The sequence below is a fragment of the Convolutriloba macropyga genome, chromosome 7 (assembly GCF_964194025.1).
Source record: "Convolutriloba macropyga chromosome 7, txConMacr16.3, whole genome shotgun sequence".
Lineage (NCBI taxonomy): Eukaryota > Metazoa > Xenacoelomorpha > Acoela > Convolutidae > Convolutriloba > Convolutriloba macropyga.
The window spans coordinates 63,260,258-63,283,969 of NC_134474.1; the positions used below are offsets into that span (position 1 = coordinate 63,260,258).

At 34.2% G+C, this 23,712-nt stretch overlaps 3 protein-coding genes across 5 annotated transcripts in view; 2 read left to right on the top strand and 1 right to left on the bottom strand.

The window, feature by feature from the left end:
- LOC142343235 (uncharacterized) overlaps nt 1–23,712 on the top strand; it is a 595,961-nt gene that overhangs the window by 498,721 nt on the left and 73,528 nt on the right. The gene's annotated exons all lie outside the window — the stretch shown is intronic.
- The window catches only part of LOC142343234 (uncharacterized), a 374,820-nt gene that overhangs the window by 325,102 nt on the left and 26,006 nt on the right, over nt 1–23,712 (top strand). The window contains exons 3-7 of the mRNA XM_075395008.1: nt 1,290–1,473; nt 1,969–2,118; nt 5,891–6,082; nt 6,608–6,828; nt 16,624–16,759. Coding sequence (XP_075251123.1) covers nt 1,290–1,473; nt 1,969–2,118; nt 5,891–6,082; nt 6,608–6,828; nt 16,624–16,759 — 883 coding nt within the window. The remainder of the gene's footprint in view (nt 1–1,289; nt 1,474–1,968; nt 2,119–5,890; nt 6,083–6,607; nt 6,829–16,623; nt 16,760–23,712) is intronic.
- On the bottom strand, nt 9,752–14,351 carry LOC142343237 (uncharacterized). Its single transcript, XM_075395014.1, has 2 exons — nt 13,946–14,351; nt 9,752–10,617 (listed from the first exon to the last, which is right to left on the bottom strand). Exons 1-2 carry the CDS (start codon nt 14,126–14,128, stop codon nt 9,844–9,846), a joined length of 957 nt encoding a protein of 318 aa, XP_075251129.1. The 5' UTR covers nt 14,129–14,351; the 3' UTR covers nt 9,752–9,843.

Consider the following 23,712-nt stretch of genomic DNA (forward strand, 5'->3'; position numbering starts at 1 on the left):
TGATATTACGTCGTAACATTTTTTTTTGTCGAACAATATGCGCTTTCGTAAAAAATTGTGGTCAATATTTGTGTTCATTTTTCTCTTCTTTAAGCACATTCGCGTAATAACAGATCCCAATGATTTTCAAATGAGGCCCAAGTAAACATATTGAATCGTTTGCGCGTTTAGTATAATTTTAATTGAATTAGTTTAAAGAACAATTGAAATAAAAGACATGATAATCAGATAAGAGCGAAAGATTTTAATGGCTTCATTAATTTGTGTTTTAGAAAATTGTTGGTAATTCTTTCAGTTTTTCTTCATCTTTAGTCCGTTTCTATAGCCTAGTCTGGGCAAAGACATGTCGTATTTGTTTCGTAATAACTTTTAGTAAATTAATCAAATTTTTTTCGTTAAAAGCTTATGCTTTTCGAAACGTCGGAAAATATTTGGTTTAAAAAATATTGGTTGTTTTTTGAATTTCGCCGCATTATTTCTTTTTATCAACTTGTTAGCCAGTCTCATTAACATAAAATCCGATCTGTTTTGTAGTAACCAAAAAATTAAATTTGTGTGTTAAGGTTTGATCTGAATTTATTTTGATGTTGTTACTATGTGCTTTTAAGTAAAGACGTTGAATTTTTGCCGTAAAAATTGTTTTTACTTTTTGCCTATTTTGTTGTTTGTGTTTTTTCTCCCGTAGTCTTCTTAATGGTCGATCTGCTGAGTGCTGTAATGAGGCATGGCATGATGTAATTCATTTAGTAGTTTGTGTAACGATTTTATCTCTTCATTTGCTTGACAGTTAAGTCAAAAATGTAGATGAGCTCGAGTCGGAACATCATGTGCAAACGCACATTAACGAGCCTCATTGTTAAACAAACGTTTTTTTGGAATCATCTTTTTGCTTACTAATGTGACTACTGAATGTAATTTTTGAAAACAACAGAAATACGTTTATAAAACTAATAAGGCGTCATTCTCAATATAAGACAAATTGTCGGTAAAAGTTATCCTTCGAAGTCAATTCAAGCAATGAAGAGTTAATAATCTCTGCAAGCGAAGTTCAGAAAAGAAGAACCCTAAGAACCTTAATTAATCGATTAATGTCGTATAAAGTAGGTCACCTCAATAGCAGTTCTTCAAAAAGTCAAATTTACGCGACCACTTGCAGTTTTTGAGCAGATTTAGTTTTTCAATATAAATTTTAGAAGGAAGTCAAAAACTTTTTTCCTATCAGTTGAACTTCACGCATTATTGTCCTTCGCCGAAAAGAAAATGTGACCTTGTTTAAACTATGGTTGTAGGTTGAGGTGTCGCCGTACTTGATCCAGTGCTTCACAGATGCCCACGAGGGGGGAGTGAACTGCATGACAGTAAGCAGAGACAGTAGCATGATAGCGACTGGGGGAGAGGACTTCGTGGCCAAAGTGTGGCATGTCTCCAAGCCAGACTCGGAGGCACTCAAGTGCATATGCAGGGGACATACCAGTTAGTGCCTCAGCTCATAATCCCAACACGATAAGACAAAAATTAAAGTTAAAATTAAATTAAAAACTAAAGCAGTGAAACTGACACAGTTATCACATTAAGAGCTTCTATAGTTTGAGAAATGGAAAAACATGATAAAGTTCTCATGATAATTTTGCTAGAAAACATTTTTAAACTTACAGCGCTCATGCAAATTAAAATTATATCTTTGTAAAATGACTTACAAAACTGGAATTCATTTTTTTCAAATTTTGATATATAATATCAATAATTATTATTAAATGTGGTTTCTGCGAACACAGCAAAAAGCGATTCCCAGTTGCTTTCCACAATTTTTTTCCATGATCAGCGTTGCTCCTTTTTGCTGACTATAGGCTCTTTTTTTCCCTAAAAATGTTCACGTGGTACCATCATTGCAACTATAAAATTGGCCAGGCTATGGTCAACATGAGCAACGTTTATAAAGAATGACCCAAATAGGAAATGGTTATACAGGTTACATCACTACCCTGCGTATCTTTGACGAGTTCCTGGTCACAGCCTCCAATGACAAGACTCTCAAGAAGTGGGACATTGAGAACGATGGAGAATTCATTCTAGAATATTCTGGACATGGGGCCATTGTCAATGACTTCATCCTCACAGGTAAAGAACAAATCAACACAGAGCCTCTGAAAAACCAAATTCTGAGTTATTTATAACTGCGAGATTTTTTTCCAGATTAAATTTTGAACGTTTTTGATTACCAAATTTATTAATTATTAAATGATAAATTTCTTAAATTTCACGAAATCCATTTCATTAATAAATTAAGATGCAGCTGCGGGAACTTCCGATCAGGACATACCTAATTCTTTTATGTTAGTAAGTTTTTGAGGCTTTTATCTTAGAATTAACTATTGATTTTACTACATTGAACAACCAAAGTAACTTAAATGAGTACTTGAAAGTATAATACGAACGGGTAATTCCGTTTTTCTTGAAAAAGACCTCCGCAATCATCTGCAATCTGTTTGTGGTTATCTTGTATAATTTTTTAAAAAGCTGGCAGAATTATACTGGCATAAGGGTATGAATAGACTTTCATTTTCGTAGCAAATTTTTGCTGTGAAAGTGTTCGGTCTCAACAATTTTCTAAACACCATATTTGGAAGATTCCTGGTAGGCCTCAGAGGTATTACCCACCTAGTCTTACAACTGGTTATACCTTATAGCTCGTGGTAATGTATCTCAATAACCAGCACTGATCAACTAGTTGTAGTTTCACAAGCACTCTAATCTCTCAAAATCACACTTCGAAAAATTATTTTAGATGCAAGTGTAGTGAAGCAGATAGACGTATCTCACTCAAGATTCTCCGCATCAGAAGTTTAATCATGTATGATATGATATTACTCTTGCAGAGAATAATTGTTCTGAAATATATTAAACGATAAAAAAATAATTTGTGAGAAAATAACCAATAAAGATTAAAAATGTCGAGTTATTGTTGTATTTGATCTATTGAACTCGTACAAGTTACGCATTCATCCTGTTGAAATTATTAGCATACAAAAGTTGATAAGACACCTCAAATATATTAATCTGAATTTCCAATAGCTATTTAACCCGGTTCGAGATCAACAAAAACAGCTAAGAATGCAAAGTAGCCATACTGTATTTCAAAAAAAAAATGCTAACATTTTTAAGTGCTTACCGAAATTTTTCAAATACCTGTAAAACAATCCGATAAGAAAAATTTTGGGTCTTTCCCATTATAGCCCCCCCCCCCCCCCCATAAAAATTTAGCCATTGATTTAGCCAAAATTTACCATGATTGGGGGCTATAGGTTATCTGACCACTAAGGGGGGGGGGGGGGGCTATAATGGGAAAGACCCAAAATTTTTTTAAGTAACAGACAACGAGTGTTTGCACGTGCTGCCAATAAGTCAAATGAAAAAATAAATTTAAAAAGAAATTTTGACTCCTGAGTTTTAAAATCTTCGAACGACGTCTGTAACACTGGTGATTTTTGTTGATTATTAATTACATAGTTGTTATCGGCATCAAAAATTTATCAAAACCTTGGACGAAATTGACCGCTTGAGTTGTTTCAGGGGGCGATAACAACCATGTGGCAGTTTTTATAACCAACTCAAGTTGCAGGGTCTTTCCCATTATAGCCCCCCATGAGACTATAGCCCACCGTTATGGTACATTTACCATGATTGGGGTGGGGTGGGGGGGGGGGGGGTTTGTAGGTTACCTGACCACTAAGCTTGGGAACTATAATGGAAAAGACCCAAGTAAATAACGGACTGCCTTTTTCAGTCACTTTTTCATCACTCTTCATAGTGTTCGGAAGTAGAGACACTGTTTCATATTGTCGCAATACTCATTAGGTGCTAAAAATTTACTTCTCCGATAAGTTAGGCAACTACCGTTATTGCTACGATAGTTGGTTAAAAGTAGTAACCTTGTTAAGTGTTTAAGAGGAACTTTTAATACCAATCGATCTTATTGTTAGTCTGAAAATCTGGAAGTTGTAGCCCTGTTGTATACCCACTTTTGTATCCTAAATGAACTTATAAGTAGAATTTAAAGACGGGAGATTGTTTGTCCCAGTCGATTGGCAGCACAGAAATAGCAGAATAAGCAATATTTCCACGTCCTTTACCATTTTATACAAAATAATATTTTAGATCCATTTCTATTGTGTATAATTCATGCGACAAATTTGATTTGTCCTATCTGATGAGACAGAATTTATTGAGTATGATCTGATTTGAAGTTTTTGGGGCACGTTGTAATTGTTATTTTATGAAAACTTACTACAAAGTGCAGCCCTTGCAGATTCAAAATAATTCAGTCTTGTAGTTAAATAACTGGTTGTGTTCTCGTGGTAGAAGTTGAATAATGGTACATAAAAATTTTAATTACTAATTCCACCACTAATTTAGTTATTAAGCCATTTTCTGTACCTAAACACGGAGTATTTTATTGACAAAGACAAGTGTAGACAGTAATTTAGGTTACGTGACAATTTACCCAATTCCATTTTACCCAATGCCATTTTACCCGACGCCATTTTACCCAACCTGCCATTTTACCCAATGCCATTTTACCCAATGCCATTTTACCCAATACCAACTTACCCAATGCTCTTTGATCTTTTCGTTCAATTATCCGATAACAAATTAGCAGTCGCTATTAGAAGGATGATTTAAAATATTTGTGAACAATATAATCCCATGTTCGGTTGTGATAGTTTCATATCAAGTCCCACGGGCCATTTAATTATATAATTGGCTAATCCCATGTTCGGTTGTGATAGTTTCATATCAAGTCCCACGGGCCATTTAATTATATAATTGGCTAATCCCATGTTCGGTTGTGATAGTTTCATATCAAGTCCCACGGGCCATTTAATTATATAATTGGCTAATCCCATGTTCGGTTGTGATAGTTTCATATCAAGTCCCACGGGCCATTTATATTATAGTCGGCTAAATAGTCGTTCTGGTTAATTTAGCAAGGAGGTAAATTGGGTAAGTTGACATTGGGTAAAATGGCATTGGGTAAAATGGCATTGGGTAAAATGGCATTGGGTAAAATGGCAGGTTGGGTAAAATGGCATTGGGTATAATGGCATTGGGTAAAATGGAATTGGGTAAATTGTCCTGACACCAGTAATTTATTAACAAAGACTAGTGTAATTTATTAACGAAGACAAGTGTAAACAAAATCAAAAAGAGAACCCCATCCGAGAAATTCAGTCGCGAAGGAACTTTTTTGCTGGCGTGTATATAAAGTGCATTAAAAGGATAGTGCAAATTTCTTACAATTTTTCCCAATGTGAAATGAATTAACCTTGGTTCTATCAAGGCGTGATATAAACAAAAAATTAACAATTGACGACAAAGAGTTGTTTTTTGAGCATGTCATCGAATCATTGGTATCCAATCATAGCAGCTCCTTTGGTATTCGCGTACTACAACCAATTCGCTATTTCTCGCCTGATTGTCCCCAATCGTATAATAAAAGCTATCCCCTCCTTTTGGGTGACAATGTTTGACAATTTAAACCACACATCATCACACCGTTAATCAGCTCTTATTAGATTGATTAGCCTATCTAAGAAATTGTATGACATCTTTTTGAAAGAAAAAAAAATGAGTGAGGTCTCACACGATCCAGGTAGCTCAATTTATGACAAGTACTGATGAGAAGTTTTGTAATAATTTGCAAAATCCTGCACGATAAGAATTTTTGGTCAGCATCAAGAATTACACAATAAAAATTCTCGAGTCACTGTCAAATTCTCGAGTCAAAAATTCTCGAGTTTCAGGTCAAATGTGATCTGCTAAAAGGCGCTTAGACGAAGACCTCGACCTGGCAAATTTCGATTTGAAATCTTTTTGTTGATCTCCTATTTAGATGACTACCTGTTATCTTCTTCGTATGACAAGACAGTTAGATGGTGGCAGTTTGTAACTGGAGAGTGCCTCAAAGTGTTCGAAGGTCACAAGAGATCTGTTGGACCTCTCCTCTTCATCCCAGCCAAGAGCAGCCAGGACGAGGATGGCCCAGACATGAATGACACCCAGGATGATGACATGTTTGTTTCAGGTAATTGAGATATGAGAAAAATAATCGAACTTGAAATAGCAAAAAGCCGATACCGAAAAACAACATCGGTCATATGGGACACAAAATTTAGATAATTTATCTGAATGAACGACTTTTATACAGACTTTGACGAACGCTCTAGTGTGAATAGATTCTTGCCAGAATCTTTCAAGATGGATTCAATTCTTTTTAAAGATCTTACACGGAAAATTGCAGAACTATACATTCTTGTTAGACATACGGGTCGCATCCAACTGCGACCCTTATGTTGCAAGATCTTGCAAGATTCTTGCAAAAGACGCTTATCTTGCAAGATCTAGAGTAATGCATGCATTTTCATCTAAAAATTACTCATTTTTTTTGTACCGAAGTTACCTGCACATTTTTAGGAGTGTGCAACTTACCGTTGAATTTGCTTTGAACCTTACCAATTTCTGGGAACTGATTCGATTTATTGTCAATAACTGTGAGTTTTATAACCAAGTAATTTGCCAATTAAAATTAATTCACTGAAAATTGTGACAGGGAGCAGCGATGGTACAGCTCGTCTGTGGTCCCTGGAGAGTGCGAGGTGCGTGCGCACATTCGCAGGACACGAGAACGCAGTGCTATGTCTGGAGATTGAAGGTGGCCATGAAGTTCTCTTCACTGGATCTCTGGACTGCACTATAAGGTCATGGGTACTGGAGACGGGGGAGCCACTCAAAGTTTTCTCAGGACACGAAGCTCCTGTACTACAGATCAAAGTGAGTTCCCAAGTCCAGGTTCGAGGTCTTCGTGGGCAAATACATATGATTGAACCCACTCGGTTGCACTAAAGAACCGATAGATATAAATGATATTTATGCACTTTTCTAACGGTATATGTCAATTCTCAGGTTTAAACCTCGACCTTTAAAAAAACCCATGCCCTACTAAAAAGTGCTATACGAAAGACTGCGCTCCTCCTGAAATGCCCAAAAAGAAGAATTTTGCTCGGACAGTGAATACTGTTTTCCTCGTCTTCAAGTTGGCTGTGCAATTATGGAAGCTCAGCTGTGCAATTTTTACCAATAAAGGCCCTTTCTGATAGAATTTTTGATAATTGGGGGACTTAACCTGCCTTGAAATGAAAAATCCCACCTCTTATGAGGCTGAAGAGATCACTATCAGTGCAGAAAGATGCATCAGTTTGTTCACGCGGGCTCATGAAATCAAAAATTTTGCTAATGTGTGCAAAAAGGAAACTTCTCTCGCTTATTTTTGATCTGATCAAAATTAATAGGTCTACTCAGCCATCAATGCCTACAAAAATTTGTTCGACATTAAGATATGAATTCGAGCATTCTGAAGTCTGGCTAGTGGTCTTTGCAATCTACGACGCCATGAGGGCATATCAATGTTGAAAGTTCTGATGAAACCAGAGGTTATTTTTGTCTGGGTTATCAACCTGAGTCACCATTTGAGCAATAAATTTGAGCTCCTTAGTTTCCGTTGTTCGAGCATTTATAAGCTATTAGCAAAATCGCCAATAACTTTTGAAGGTAAGAGTTGCGCATTTGAAAACTGTTGAAACGAAAGCAAAGCACAAGAAATAAAACAGGCTCGAATCGAATCGCTTCGAAAGTTTAAACGATCTAAGAGTTCCTGTTTGGCAACTTAACGGAAAAAAATCTAGGCAAAAAAAAACGAAAGTAACTTTGTCGTTTGACTGAAAGCTTGAAAGCATGCGTAATCCTTGCGCCATAGTTGATTTTTCACCATCCAGTCAGTTTTTTTCCTTCTTTGTGCCCATTTTTGGACTGATTATACCTGTTCATTTTTTGTGAATTGCTAACGAGAAATCAAGAAACCGAGAAAAATTCTTGAAAATTTGCAAAAAAAATTTACTCCAACAACAGCATCAATTTAATTTGCATTTGATAATTGTTTTTTAGCTGTTAATTTTTTCTTGAGTGAGCGCTTTTCTTTCGGCATTGGCAATGTTTAGATATTATGTTTAATGTTTCTAAAAAGGACAAAAGGGGATAAAAAGGACATAAAAATGCGATTATACTCAAAAATGAAAATGAAAAAAATATATTTTGAAACGCGTAGCATCAAAACAAGGAAAACATTAGTTGAATATAAAACCGTTTCCAACAATAGTTTTTTACTCACACAAAATTGGTTTCTGACTGTTTTTACTGAGGCTGCGACCGAAGTTGAGAGAAATAACATAAAATAGTGGCAAAGTTCAAAAATTCACCGATATTTTCTTAAATCAAATATATTCAAAGTCATAACAGACATTAGATAACAACTGAAAGATTTGTCTAGGTTCATCTATATCTCTTAAAAAGCTAACTGCATCTTTGACTGGTGGCACTAAGTCATTGGGCGACAAAAAGTATAACAAATGAAAGCAAAACTCAAGAAGTCTATAAAATTTTTACGAAAACAATTGGTGAAAGCCATAAAAACCATGAGCTTAACTCTGAAACCATGTTGCAATATCATTGGACATCTTTTTTGTAAATATTATCTGTCATTAATTGAGCCCTGATTGCGGATTCTTGTCAGTAATTTACATAAAACATATACATGCGGAAATGTTTTGAAAAAAATGTCGCGCCACATTTAAATCTAACAATTTTTTATCGTAGGGATCCACAGTGAGATTAAAATCAGTCCAGATATTGCAGCGCAACTAACAAAACAGTCAATTGTTCGAATGATTGCTAAATAGATCAGTTTTTAAACAACTTTTTTAAGTTTGTCAAAAATAAATAATGCTTTTTTTGTAATTAAGGGGTTTAAATTTGCAAAAAACTTGCAAAATAATGATCCAGAAAACACTTAAAGTCAGCGGGATTACATATAGCTTTTTTGTGATCTTAAGAAGAATTCGACCTCAGTTTTAAAGTGTCTACTTCCAGCAGATTTAAAGCAAGTGGGCTAAAAATAGCAAATGTGGTCCCAATTTTCTCGAAAAAATTCTAATTTTGAAAAATTCTTATATGGCTAAAATAGCTTAAATTCTAGCCAAAAAAACTCGGCTCGAACAACTCAGCAACCCTCCTCTATCGTTAGAGATGAAATTTTTAACAGTACAGTTAACAATTTTAACATTTTTTTAAGCAAAATTGACGAAAATTTGGTCAAAAATACTGAAAATGTGAATAAAAACAGCAATTATTCACAAAACTTCAAACCTCGATAACTCCATATCAAAAAAGAAAATTGAAAAAATCTTTTTAATCCCATTTTCTACGCTGGACTGGTTTTCTAATGATGCCACTCACAACTCTCTACGATGATTATATCGATCGTCCAAAATTGTCTGAAAAAAAACCCATTTGATTATATAGTTCCTCCCTCCCCACTAAAGTAGGGGTCGGAACAAATAATAATTGTGGTTTCAGGGTAATCGCAGCAGAACGACATTAGTTAACATCGGCCTGTTTTCAACTGTCTTTTTTCTTAATAATTTCCACATTTCAGACTGCTCTTTTCACGAGCAGTGTTGCGCTTTTTTGACGACTAAGTCCACTTTGCGTCCCAAACTATGACGTGGTTCCATTACTGCTGTCAAGACTTGTCAAATTATGGTCAATCTGAAAGCATGGTTAAGTGAGAGCTCATCCTCACGACAAACTCAAGGAAGCAGAAGATTGAACAATCAATCACTGGCCTAAAAGGTGAAAAAGAGCAGTAAAAATGATTAAACTGAAAACTAATCGAAAACAAAAATGTATGCGCAACTGAAATATCTAATCAAAAGCTCTCAACTCATCCAATCACTAAGCTGAATTGAACCTTCGTCGGCAAATTTGAGCTCTAAGAGTTGCGACTAAATTCCTCATTGCGTTCAAGAATCCCATTCTCAAAGCGTACAAGTCTTTGTTTAACTCCATTTGTTTATTTTTCTTCTCTCGCTTTACCGATTTGATCGCTTTTACAACAGTTAACAGCGGAATTAAAACCGCAAGACACGTTAGAACAATTGGCAATGCTATATAAGCACGCTTTAAGTCAGCAAGACAATCTATCGGGAAGTTAAACTTTTGGGTGGTTCCGGTGAATATAAAGGCTTGCATCGTTAATTCGTGCATTTCGACATTCAAACTTGTCCAATTACTTTCTTCATTTGTGTTAACTAGTTCGATTACGCCCAAGTTATGACATCTAAGCGAGTAGCCCAACGGTACTTCATAACCCAAAGAATGATTTACGAAAGTTTCATCAAAATTGAGAGCGGAATTCGATAAACGAACCGTCATATTTGAACCTCGCATAAATCTAACTAGACCGCCAAGTTTTAGAATGTCACGCATTGTTAGAGATATTGTGACGTCATATTGGGTTTGGTTAATATGAGTTGAGGGGTCGGTTTTTGTTTTGAGAACTGCAGTTATCGTGTCATTGTAAACACATGAAGTTTCGTCAAAGTCTAGAATGTTCAGTCCGCTTTTTTGAACATCGAAGTCTTCTTCACTGCTTTCGGAGTCTTCGTAAAGTGTCATGTTAATTCTGCTAGTATTGAGTTGAAAGCATCGGTCTGAAATTGCAGTTTCCTGAAAAAGTAATCTCAGCTAGTCATATTTCCTCATCTTTACATTTCTTGTACCAATCAATATCTAGTTTTTGCGAGTTAAAAAAGGACTGGCGTTGTAATATGAAATCAACAATTTTCAAAATTGAAAAATTTAAAAAAAGTTCGTTTGAGGACCATTTAGAGCCGCCTTATTGGATATTTATCTTTTAACACGCTGGTTGGCTGGATAGGGTGAGGGAACGCTTTCAAAATTAGAAACCTAAAAAAAACATGATAAGCGAAAGACGTATGTAAAAATTTTCCAAGAGCTACTGAGAAGATGAGTAAGTAAAACAATCAGCAGATTTTTCATCTGGATGTTCAAGTTTAATTAATTCTTCCCCAAGCAACTAATCATGATAGCAAAATTCAATGGGCTAGTTCTCCATTTTGGTAATTGTAATCTCAATCAAAAGCCTTTTGAAAAAAATAAAGAAATGGAAAAAATTAGTTGCAGCTCAAGACTCAATTATGGTAATTTTTTTAAATAAAATTTAGCACTCAGTTTTAAAAGACGAGAAACATTTTTATCTGTTCATTTTTGCTGTTTTTTCCAGTACTGTCAATAAAAATGACAAATTGAAAATTAAGGTCTTCAAATGTCGTTTCGGTGATATTGGGTCACGTTTTACATTACTAGCGAACCACTGCTTGCATTCTTTCCGCCAACATTTTTATGCAGAGCGCTCTAAGTTTCAAAAAAACAAAAATTTGTTTTTATGTTAGTTGAACCATCAAAAACAAATATTGAAATTTCTATAAACTTAGTTAGTTTCTAATTTTCTGTATTCTGGCCATTTCTCCATACTTTAAATTTATTGAGGTTGTTTGAAGTCTGGCAAGAGCTTGATTGGTAGTGAATTCGTTACAATGCTAAATTACGCATTGACTAGAGTCGAATAAATTGTCTGAACTGGACCGTGGACTTCAGTAAGTTTGATCTGAACTGTAGGAAGAACATGATATTTCTTAGTATTGATCGTTGAATGTTATATTTTCAAACTTTGAAGATATTTTATATCGAATCTGAAAAACCAAAACAAATTTTAAGTTTAAGCTGTTAAGTTATAGCAAGTACTTTGTCCGGATGCACAATTGACTGAACACCAGTCAACAATGACTCGTTCTGCTTTTTATACTTTTGGACTACACTGAGATTTGAAAAAGAAGTCAGTTGTTTTTTTTGCCATCTTTTAAAATTGATCAGCTTTTACGAATTATTTTTGTCATATTGGTGTACTTTTTTAAAAACAACAACAAATATGAGTTGTTAGGAGCAGCTCCACGTACTCAGTCAGGTTTTATTGAGTTCCAATTTCATATACTTTGGATTGTTTTTGTGTTCAATCTTTTTTCAAAGAGCTCTTCACAATTTCACAAGGATTTTGAGGTCAATTGCAAGTGAGTTTTAGGGAAGCATATCATGTTGCGGAACCGAAAAACACTAAAACAACAAAGGTAACAAAAAATACCCTTCAGGGTGTGTTTGGCTATTTCTGAGATAGGAGAGAAATCAGATTTTTGCGAGTTTTTAATGACTTGCCGTGCTTTGATTGCTGCTTTACGTTATCCCTTCTTTTCAGCATTAGACTTCTGCACGACTGTTTTTGAAAAACAACAAGTTAAGTCCATGAGTTTTAAGCTTCAACTGCTAAACCTCTTTTTATGATTCAGATGATTTTCTGGACTTAGAAGTTTATTGTTTTCAAAAAACTGTCGACCTTTTTCATTCTATTTATCCTATTAATAGTCCTTTTTGGCGTCTTGCCTGATTATCGCTAATAAAAATTCGTGTTAAGAAAATTAGTTTTAATTTTTTTCTGTTTTATGCTCATGGTGATAGAAACGACACTGTTTTTAAATACAGAAATTTTTTATTTTTTTTAAAATTTTGCTTATATATTTTCTCTTTAGTTTGCTCTGTTTTCTTTCCTGTTGTTGACACCTTTTTGGAATTATAGAATAGAGAAATTTGAAACAATTTTGGTTTCATCGGTTCGGTCTCTCTAGAACATTCTTTTGATAATTCTAACTTCGTTTTTCATTAAACGCATTTTTTCTCAAAAGCTTTCAATTCCCTTTTGATGAATGTTTCATCACTAACAGCAAAAGAAAAGTAATTGAGAGGTCTTGAATGCTTCCTATTAAAGTATATCGTCTGCTTTTTGACCCTTTTTGTACTCAGCTTGAGGATCTATCTAATTTGATATATTTTCTAAAGATTTTAATTTCTTCAGACCTTGATGCTCATTTAATAATATAATGTTACTTCTCCGTATCAAAACCAAAACTACAACATAGAACTGTTACTATTTCTTAAACTACGCTAAAGAGTTTTCTATCTACCTGCTCAAGAATGTTGTCATACAGAAAAACATCTCTCGATATGTGAAGAGAAAGCTGAGCTTCCTTACAAGTCATATATTTCAACTGCTACTTAGTCTTGAATTAGTCTGAAACAATTTTTAGGCTGTGTGTTTTCATACTTCTTCTTCTTTTTAAAGCTATAACAAATAAGATTGCTTTGGAATAAGTGGAACGCCACCTGTTTGGGAAAAGAACATCACATTTGTAAATTTTTGCCAGCTCTTCAGCTCCCGATATTATTGGGTAACCAATTCTGCTTTATCGTTAGCAGAACACGTCAGCAGTCGTGAAATCAGTTAGTTACTCATCTAATTTTTGAGATAGATACCCGTATCACGACTCACGAAAACAATAGTATTTTGAGCGGATTGAGCCTCAAATAACTAGTAAATAAGTTGAAGCAATAAAGTTTTTTGGTAATTGGATAGTTTTGTAAAGATTTTAAAAGCTCAAAATTGTGGAGAATCGTTATGTTATCAGTGAAAAATGTGTCGACGTTCATGCGCTTTTGACACTTTATTACACGGTTTTCTTTTTACTCTCTGATAGTAAACAACTACGTAAAATGAAAATCGTGACGTGGTATTGTCACTATTGTCCACCAAAGACCAAAAAAGTCTCGAAAATATAGAACTTGCCATTTGCTAATTAATAAAGTTAATAACCAATCAGCCCGAGAGTAGTGAATAAATTACTTTTTTGACTTCTTGTATTTGCTTAAAAGAATTCCAGTCGGCTGATAGCTACAAGAGAAAGAATTAAATTAAATTTATAGAAAGAATCGGTGATATAATTTTTTCTAAAAATTTGCTAAAATATTTACCAAAACATTCCATATTCCTTACATAAAAACAGTTATTTTGCATACTAAGTTTGTCATAAATGACTGAATGATGAAATGGTGCAAAAAGAGACCCCCAAATTTAACTTCGAGAAGTTACCTGGAAAAATAGCCAGGTATGTCTAGGAGGTCCGGTGTCTGGCTCGCTGCCATTGTAGTCCCCTATAGCATATATCCATTGAGTGCTACTTGCAGTCTCGTTGCTGTACCCAAAACCAAATAAAGTCAGAAAGATTGTAAAAGTTTCAAAATAAAACTGAAAATTTGATATAAACTGAGTCATTTTTTTGAACTCATTGAACTAGCGTGAGATATGAGATGATGTTTGCTATTATTGTAGTTATGGCATTTGACTTATTGATTGCTTGTTGTTATTTGTTTGTTGTTTTATATTTGGTACCTTTGTTCACTTAGATTGTATGTAAGTTGGCCGTGATTAAAGCTGAACTATTCTGACCAATGCGGTAGAAATCACATATTAGATCATAGCAAATGTTTGATTGAAATGATATGGTTGAACTGTGCATTCCAGACTATTATTTTATACCTTCCAAGAAAGGAAAAGTGTTTAAGAACTATAAGGGTTGACACCAAATTTACTATCACCTTGTCAATGAACCCTCTAAGAAATATATGGATCCTTATACGATCTTCAATTCTTCTTTTCACATTAATCAAAAATTAGCATTAATGTTATCTAATTGTTGTAATTAAGACAAAAATACTGTAAATTGGGTCCTTTTATTTGCGTAAATAGTTCACCAATTTTGAATTGCAAACTAAATTTTTTATTCGGTCTTTAATTCTTGTTTTTATCTTGTTGAAGAAAGGTCAAGCTCATATGATTTGAGGCAAATTTTCCATAATTAGCTTTTTTCGCCGTCCTTCGAAATCATTGGGCGAGACCTGATCAGACCGTAAGCAATGCTGCCATACTCTGAGGAGCGGTTGCGGTTTAACCCCAAGTCCCAAACTCTATCCCAAACTAAAATCGTAGAGAGAAATATTATTTGGATATCACGGCCTTTTCCGTCAAATTCTTCCAAAAATTCTTATTTTTGAGAAAAAGATAGCTTCACATCAGCAACAAAAAACGGTATGATACCCAGAAAGCGCTTATCAATTTGATTGTAGAATTAAATCAGTTACTAATCTTTACTTACAATTAAGGCGTTTTGAAAATTTCTACTGCAAAAAGTTTTTCTGTTCTTTTTTCAATAACAATATTGAAATAATGGTTCTTGCTGCTTTAGATTTTGCATATGTAGCTGTGCTGTTCACTAGAGGCATCATATTTTCAACGTTTTTAAACGTTTTTCAGCAGACAAGGCAAAAATTTTGAAACATTTAACGTATTTTGCTGTGTATTGGTTATCCTCAATATTAGAATCCGTGACTATATTACCTTAAAAAATTTAAAACTATCTATTAAACCCAAAAATCACTGAACTGATGGAACGTTTTTGAAAAAGTTTAGTTCTTTCTGCTAGCGATGTTTCCTTTCAACTATTAGACTAATATTCAGAGGGAAATTTCAAAAATTGTTTTGTTGTGCAAAGTTTTTGTCAACAATAAATGATATCTGTTCAACTTAGAAAACAATGAATTGAGTGAAAGCTTGATAAGAGATCGATTTTTTTCTCTCGGCAATAATTTTGTTTTAATTATATGAATAATGAAATTAAACGCGGGCAATAAAAATTTTATACATTTTTTTGACATTGAGAAATCTGATGTTTCAATTCTATTATACGTGATTATTATTCAAAAGTCTTTGAATTGATTCCATACGTTACCTTTGAAGCATCATTTTTTTGGAAAACAGAACTACAAAAATTAACTTTTAGTATTCATTTTTTACACTAGAAAAAGTTCGCTTTTAATTTATTTACTTTAGAATTCCAAACAAGAAATCTATACTTTTTGACGCTTTTCTCAATAGAAATGAAAATAAATGTTTTTTTTTAAAAAAAAACTTGCGTTAAAAGAATTTCACGCATCATTTGGCTGGTTGCGGAAAAAACCCCACGGAAAAAAACCTCACTTCATTTTAAGTAGGAAATAAACCCTCACGGAAATAAACCCCCTTTTTACAACTTTAAAATGGGGGTTTAATTCCGTGGGGGTTTATTTCCTATCTTAAGCTAAGTGGGGTTTTCCGTGGGTTTTTTTCCTATACCCCATTTGGCTGCGCTTACATCTATATTTGCTCAAAATGTTTGACGATTCGAGCATTTTTTGCTGAATAGTTTTAGCTTGCACATGAATACAAACAAGTATTTAGAATTTTGAGTTCTTGGGCAAACTGGAATGCTATTACACCCTTTTTAAAAAATAAAACATAAATCCAAAATTTTCTACTATCAAGGTAACTGATGCGAAAAAGCTTTGTTTATAATCAGATGGCGCGTTGTTGACACAGCGTGATCTAACTAATTATCGAAGGCAAAATTTTCAAATTACCTTTTTTACTAAAGTGTTTACCTTTTTTGAATTATGTCACGAACGAATGCTTTGATCGCCTAAAATTTGCTTTGGAAGATGGTTTTCTGAAACATGCTTGCACTTAAAGAAAAAAAAGTAATCCTTCAGAAGTTGTGTATTAAAGGTGTTTTCATAATTAAAAACAGCACTTACCTAAACTCAATCACCGAAAATAACGCTGAAATAAAATTGGTTCAAAAAGTTGATACAATTGTTGTGACCAAAAATTTGATCCCAATTTGAGCAGAGTTTGAACAATATTTACTGAGGTTTTATATTTTTGCGTGTTTACAGGTGTTGAACAAACTGTTGTTCAGTGCGAGTAGTGATCACTGTGCAAAGAGTTGGATCACAGAATTCGGAGACTGCACTCGCACATACAAGGGACACAAACACTCCGTCCTCTCATTCACTTTACATGAAGGAATAAGTGAGTTATAATGTAAAAAATTTTAATTTTTGTCTTTCTAAATTGAAATATGTTCTGGCTGAGGATTTTTGTCCTAACTCTCCACATGAGGTGAGAGTTATCAACTTAATACAAGCCCTACGTCAATATCTCTTGCCGAGAGATAAAAAATTAGTGTCTTTAGAAAGCGTTAAAGATCTGAATCGATCATTGAAGGTACATTCTAAATTTTGATTGTTCGAGAAAAAATTGAGCTTCAGAAATTTTTTTACTTTACCTGCTTTTTGACCTTTCTAATAAGTGTATGTCATGAAGTACTTCAATGTGAAACTTGTTAAGTATAAAATTAACATTTTTTAATGTTTTGAAATTATGACAAAAATGCGTTTAAAAATGGGTAAATTGGAGGATAACAGATTCAGTAGTTTTCTACAGGTGAAGTAAAAGCATTTTGAAAAAAATGGGCAGAAGTTATTAAAGTTTATGAATTTAATTTGAATTGATTATGAATACTTTCAAGTTTATGCATAATTTTTCATCTTTTTGTTGTTATCATTTTTTCAAGTTTTAGCAATTTTTCAGATTCGTGCTACTTTTTGATGAATTCTCTTTTTCATAAATTACGTGTTCAAAATCACTGACACATACTTCCAACTCAAAATCTAGAAACTTCCTCGATATTGCGCTATTAGTAAGAAAACAAAAGTCAGTTCATTCTAATTCAGAAATTTTTTGAAAATACATTTTTAAGTGTAAAGCCGTTTTTTTGACGTGACGGTTTACAAAATATAAAATTTATTTTTTTTGACAGCCGTTTCCAAAAAAAACAAAGTTGTATCAATAAAAAAATTTTGCCTTTTCTAAATTGAACAAACTTTTGAATTTCTAAATTTTATTTAGTAATAATTAATTTATTCCGACTGATATTTATCAGCTAAATCCTGAAAGCAAAGTTATTGTAATTGCATCTGTATGCAGGTGAAACGGTAAAAGTTATTGCGAAAATCTAATATTGATACTTTAAATCGAAATCAGGCAACCGTTGAATCCTTTGCTGGCAAACGTTCTGTAAAATGTTTTCTTTAAATAAAAAACATGACTACGGAAACGTCTTCTGAAATCCAGATTACTGTTTTTGTCATCTAATGGACCTTGATTGTTTCTTTCTAAATTTGTGGATTTCCGAAAAGGAATCATACCTGCAACTAGTTTCAACCCTTTATCAATATTAAGTACGATATCTTTCTTTGGTGCTTTATTTAACATTCCCAGTAGGAGATCTTCAAACTGTCCTCTCAGACATTATAGACCTTATAGTTCGGTCAAAACTATCATTGGATATGTGTCACGCCCCTATTTTGTCCCTCATAGTTACGTGATGATTTTCCTTTAAATATCCATAAATAAGTGCTATAATTTAGTTCATATTCAGTTAGTTTCAAGGCCATATATAGCCAGTATTTCCATCTAGGCCTGTAACCCCTATTTTGTTTATGTTTATGAAAAACAACCGCAGATTGACAGTTTTACTAGCAAACACTTCAAGTGCCTAAAAGCCTCAATATTTACTTTTTTGAGTTTCTTGATGATAAATTCACATAATCAGTAAATAACTTTATGAGAGATTATGTACTTGGTGAAGTAATTATTCTGATAAAGTAGGTGCTAATACGGAATTGTATATGTCTTGAACAAACACCAAGAGACGTACAAAAGCCGGAAATCGTCCTACTTGAAAATCAGTAAATATTTGCGAAGGACCAATACAACTCGAGGCACAACCCTGCGGAACGACGATCTCCAGAACACCGGAGAACCAGCCTGACAATCAGTTGCCTATCATCTTATAAAAACTTGATAAAACTTGAGAAACTTCTTGTTAAAATTATTAAACAATTCTTGCTAAAAATAATTAAAGATTGAACTGGAAATTCTCTTGAAAACCTCCAAGTTTGATAAACTTAGTTACAGAAGAAATAGCGACTAACTTAACACTAAAATGCAAGGCAAACTAGTGGATTTATCACGCATCTGAACCGCTCAATAAAAGGCTATTACTAGCTAATTTTATTCAAATTATATCCGCTAAAAATCGCACTGTGAAACACCAAAATAAGTCCTTGTAAAATGCCAATTATTCAAGTTAATTACTTCTAATATAAACCTCAATAACACCACGAGGAATACTAGTAAAAATCAGTGCGTAACATGGTGGCAGGAGTTATTAACTGTTCTCCAGTTTAACGAACCGAAACTCTGATTAATTCTTTGATATATTCGATATTTTCTTTCTTTCTTTCGACATTTTCTTCTTTTGCCTTTTCTTCATTACCTTAAGAGCCTCCAATCATCCAGACCAGCATCCAGCACTTCCTTTTCGAGCAAGACGATAATGCAGAAAGCAGTAACAAAGGAAAGAATGAGTGGAAACTGTGTTTGTGTCTCTGTGGACTAAGTGTAACAACAATTCAAAAGTGCTTGAGTGGACAATAACTGGAACAAACTCAACCACAGCCGCCACAACGGACAAAAACAACACAGCGTATTTGCAAACGAGGATATTGTGAGTAAATGAATTTGTAAAATTAATTTTCGTGCTTTATTTATCAACATCACGCCTTTTTCTGGATCAGAAACGGACAATTTTAACGAGTTTGAACAACTAATAACAGGTGCAATCGGAGTTGCAGCAATCGCAAACGCGCAACAAGCGAATTTTCTGCAATAACATTTAAAAGGAGACGCTTTACGATACTTCTTAACCCTACCAGAGGCTACTAGACTAGTCTTCGAAGACAGTATAACAGCTCTAAGAAATAGATTCACGCAGGATGACTTGAGAGAGATCAGAATTATAAAGTTAGAGAATCAAAAGTTTAATCCAAAAACAGACACTGTTAAAAATTTCTTAGTAAAAATAAGAACTGAAGCCAATAAAGCATATCCAGCACCTGAAATAATAGTAGCGCCAGCAGGAGTAGGCGACCCAGAAGCTCGTAGATTCGAAAGAGAGACAGCAGCAAGAGATTCTGCCCTTCAGATGTCAGAAAACAGAAAAAACGAGCAAATAAAGCGCTTCTTTATTAAGTCTATGCCAAACTGGCTTAAGCCTAAGCTCTTAGAAAGGCCAGACACAGATACAATTGATCAATTATGCACCCTAGCTAGCCAACAAATTGCAATTAGGGAGATGTGCAACAGAGAAGAGTACTTCGACGACGGTTTTAATGAAATAACTGAAACAAATACTGATAAAATGTTAAAAGCAATAACTACTATTTCAAATAATCAGAAAGAACTTGAACAGAAATTTGAGCAGAGATCAGCACCTAAAAATGAGCCATCAGAACAAGGCCCAGTAAACATATTCACACCACATTACCCTCAACAAGTCTACAGACAAAGTTATAGACAAAATTTCCGCCCCCAATATCAAAATTATCGACCAAACTACCCTCAATATCAGCCTAATTATCGTCCAGTTCAGCAAAACTATCGGCCCCAGCAACAGTATGCTCCTCGTGCTAATAATTACCGAGAGTTTAGACCACAATTTAATGCCCCTAGACAGTTTTATTCTAACGAACAGCCACAAACTCGTAATTATTGGACTGAACCTTCAGATAGTTCCCCATTTGTTCACCCAGCTTATGTTAATTGACCAGTTTACCGGTTCCCAACAAAAAATACCCCTCAAAACCTTCTTAGACAGGGTATAGTTTACGATAGTCCAGCACAAGACCGATATGGTATGCAAAAAGCAAAAGAATTTAGTCGCGCTGGTGCACTCCAAAGTAGAAATATGAGAGGTATGAATTACCCATTTAATCAACAAAAAAACTAATAAAGCCACCCAACTTTAAAAAACAAAATAAAAATTATAAGAACTCAGTTAACCATTATAACGAAAGCCAATTTATATTAAAAGTAACAAAAAGCGTAGAAAACGCAAAAGTAATAATAATAAAAGTAAAGTTAATAATTCTGTGCAACTCCCAACAAAAGTACCTCAATCCTCGCCAAAGCCAACACCACACGTTCAGCAATTATTCAGCATTGTCCCACTTTTAGGCAGAACATTGTCCTATGTTAAAGTTAAATTTAATGGAGAATTAGAAAGACGCGCACTAATCGATACAGGAGCATTTGCCAACGTGATAAGTCGTGAGTTTTACAAGGAGCTAATTAATACAAATATCAATTCAATAACAGAAATAGAAAAGCTTGATCTAGATAAAGTTAAAATGGCAAACGGAAATATAGTTAAAATTGACAAAGCAATTAAAGTTACATTTAAATTGGGCACACAAACATTTAGAAGATTTCCTTGTTTTAATTGTCACAACTCCTGTAATATTAGGCGACCCATTCTTCGTTAAACACAAAGTTAGCATCTGCCCAGGACAAAGTTACATTAAATTCCCTGATCAAACTCTGCAAATAAATGAAATAAAGCCAGAAAAGCAACCCAGAAGAGTTGTAAAACGCAAAAAATTTGGAGTTTATACACAGAAAAAGCAAGTTTTACAGCCGAATCAACAAGCAGTATTAGAATGTAAGCTTTATGATAAACTAGAATCATTCACTGACCTTTGTGGAATAATAATTCCAAACGAAATTTTTGAAAAAGTTAGTGAAGTAATATTAACATCATCTCTAAGTAAAGTTGCTGAAAATAATATTCTTTACATCTACGTCCTGAACATTACTGATCACCCAATTACCATAAATAAAGGCGAAGAAATAGCCAAATTTTCATTCTTAACATCAGACCAAGCTGAAAAGTTGTTAGAAGTAGATCCTCAATTAATAAAGGTAGCAAAAATGAGTGAAAATTATTTAACAGAAATAATCAATTAATTCAAGTCACAGATACGCCAAAAAGAAAGGCCCAACCAGCAAAGCCGGCCCCGGAATATAAAAAATTGTGGTTCCCAACGCCTGAAACGTGCCCAGATCCGACAAATTTGTCGCCCTTGCAGAGAGATATCTATGAGCAACTGCTAAAACTGCAAGAAATGGAGAAATTAGATCCAAAGGGTAATAATCAGGATAAAATAACCTTTTTGAGCAAGTTTCCGTGGGAAAAATCAGCCCTCAATGATGAGAAAAAAGCAGTAGTAGGTGAACTACTAGTTGAATTCAGTGATATCTTTGCGAAACACAGATTTGATGTTGGATATAACACAGACTTAAAAATAAAGTTAACTCCAGAAAGAAGTATACCAATTTATGAACAAGGTCCTCCAACACCTGTCCATTTGAGAAATGAGCTAGAAGTAGAACTAGCATTAATGCATTATTACGGACTGATAACAACTTTGTCTCAATCAAGATTTAGTAGTCCACTTTTCGCACAACGAAAGAATTCAGGAAGACTTAGACTATTAATTGACCTGAGAAAAGTAAACCACTTGCTGAAAAATGACTACGTGAATACGAATTTCCCGATTTCGAACATGAGCGACGCAATAAATTACTTTGCTGGAAAAAAATTGTTCACAAAACTTGACTGTTCTCAAGCATATCATTGCGTGCAAATGGCAGACGATGTATCAGTGCAATTGCTAGCATTTAACTTTGCTTCGAGAACTTATGCATATAAATGTCTTGCACAAGGATTGAATAAGTCAGTAACAGGATTTAGTTCCTTTATTAGACATTACTTGGACCCATGCCTAGCTTCAGGAAATTGTACCCGGTTTATGGATGATATTGGAAACGCAGTAACAAATTTTGAACAATTGGTACCTTCTTTACGAGAAATCTTTACATGTATACGTCAATCGGGACTGAAATTGTCTCCAGAAAAGTGTGAAATAGCAACAGATACAATGAAATTCCTTGGAAATAACATCAGTGCAGAAGGAATATCACCAGAAAAGTCGAAAATAACTAAATTTCTTGATAAATTCAAAATGCCGAAAACAACAAAACAAGTAAAACGATTAATTGGCTTTACTCAATTCTTCCGAAAATACATCCCTAATCTAGGTGAAAAACTAATGTTCTTTTACAAGCTCCTGAAGAAGGATGCAGTAATAGAAACCACAGAAGAACATGTAAAAGCATTAGAAGTAATAAAGAAGGATCTAATGGAAGCAACGAATGTAACTTTGCGATTGCCAAAACCAGGGCTACAGTATGTAATTCTTTGTGACGCTAGTTACCACGGTGCAGGTTTTGTACTAATGGTGGAAGACTACGTAAATGAAACAGGAAAGAAAGAAAAGAAAACATACGCTCCCGTTTCGTTTGGATCGCATTTGTTTAATGCCACACAATTAAAGTTCTCAATTTATAACAAAGAGTTCCTAGCTTTGTACTACGCGCTGGACTACTTTCCACACTACATTTGGGGATCAAGCAAACAAGTAATTATACTCACTGACAACAAAAGCCTCACACAATTCTTTCAGTCAAAAGTAATACCGCCATCACTTTGGAATTGTTTAGACAGAGTACTCGCATTTAATATAGTAATTGCTCACATTCCTGGACGTGCTAATTACGCCGCAGATTTCCTCTCTAGAAAGGAGAATGACAAAACAGCAACAATGTCTTTAAAGTTAACAGATAGAATTCCTGTTAGAGAAATAGAAATAGATACAGAAGCCCAGAATCCTGACGTTGAACTAAATGTGTTATTTGATACTGAAACTTTTGGAGATTAAATTAATAGTGACAAAATTGACGTCATTAAGAAGCTTGGGCTCTACGAAGACTACAAAAAGAAACAGAATAATTTACCCATATCAGAAATACAAGGGCTATTTAAACTAAAAAGAAAAACAGAAATAAATTCAATTGAGTACCCAAATCCATTAGATGAATTCCCAGATCTTACAGACAACTTAATTAGCCTCAACTTAGCAGAAGAGCAGCAAAAAGACGCAGACATTAGAACAGTAATAAGCTGGATTCAACAAAATAATCAACAACCTGACTTAAAGTATGCTACAACAAACTTAAAA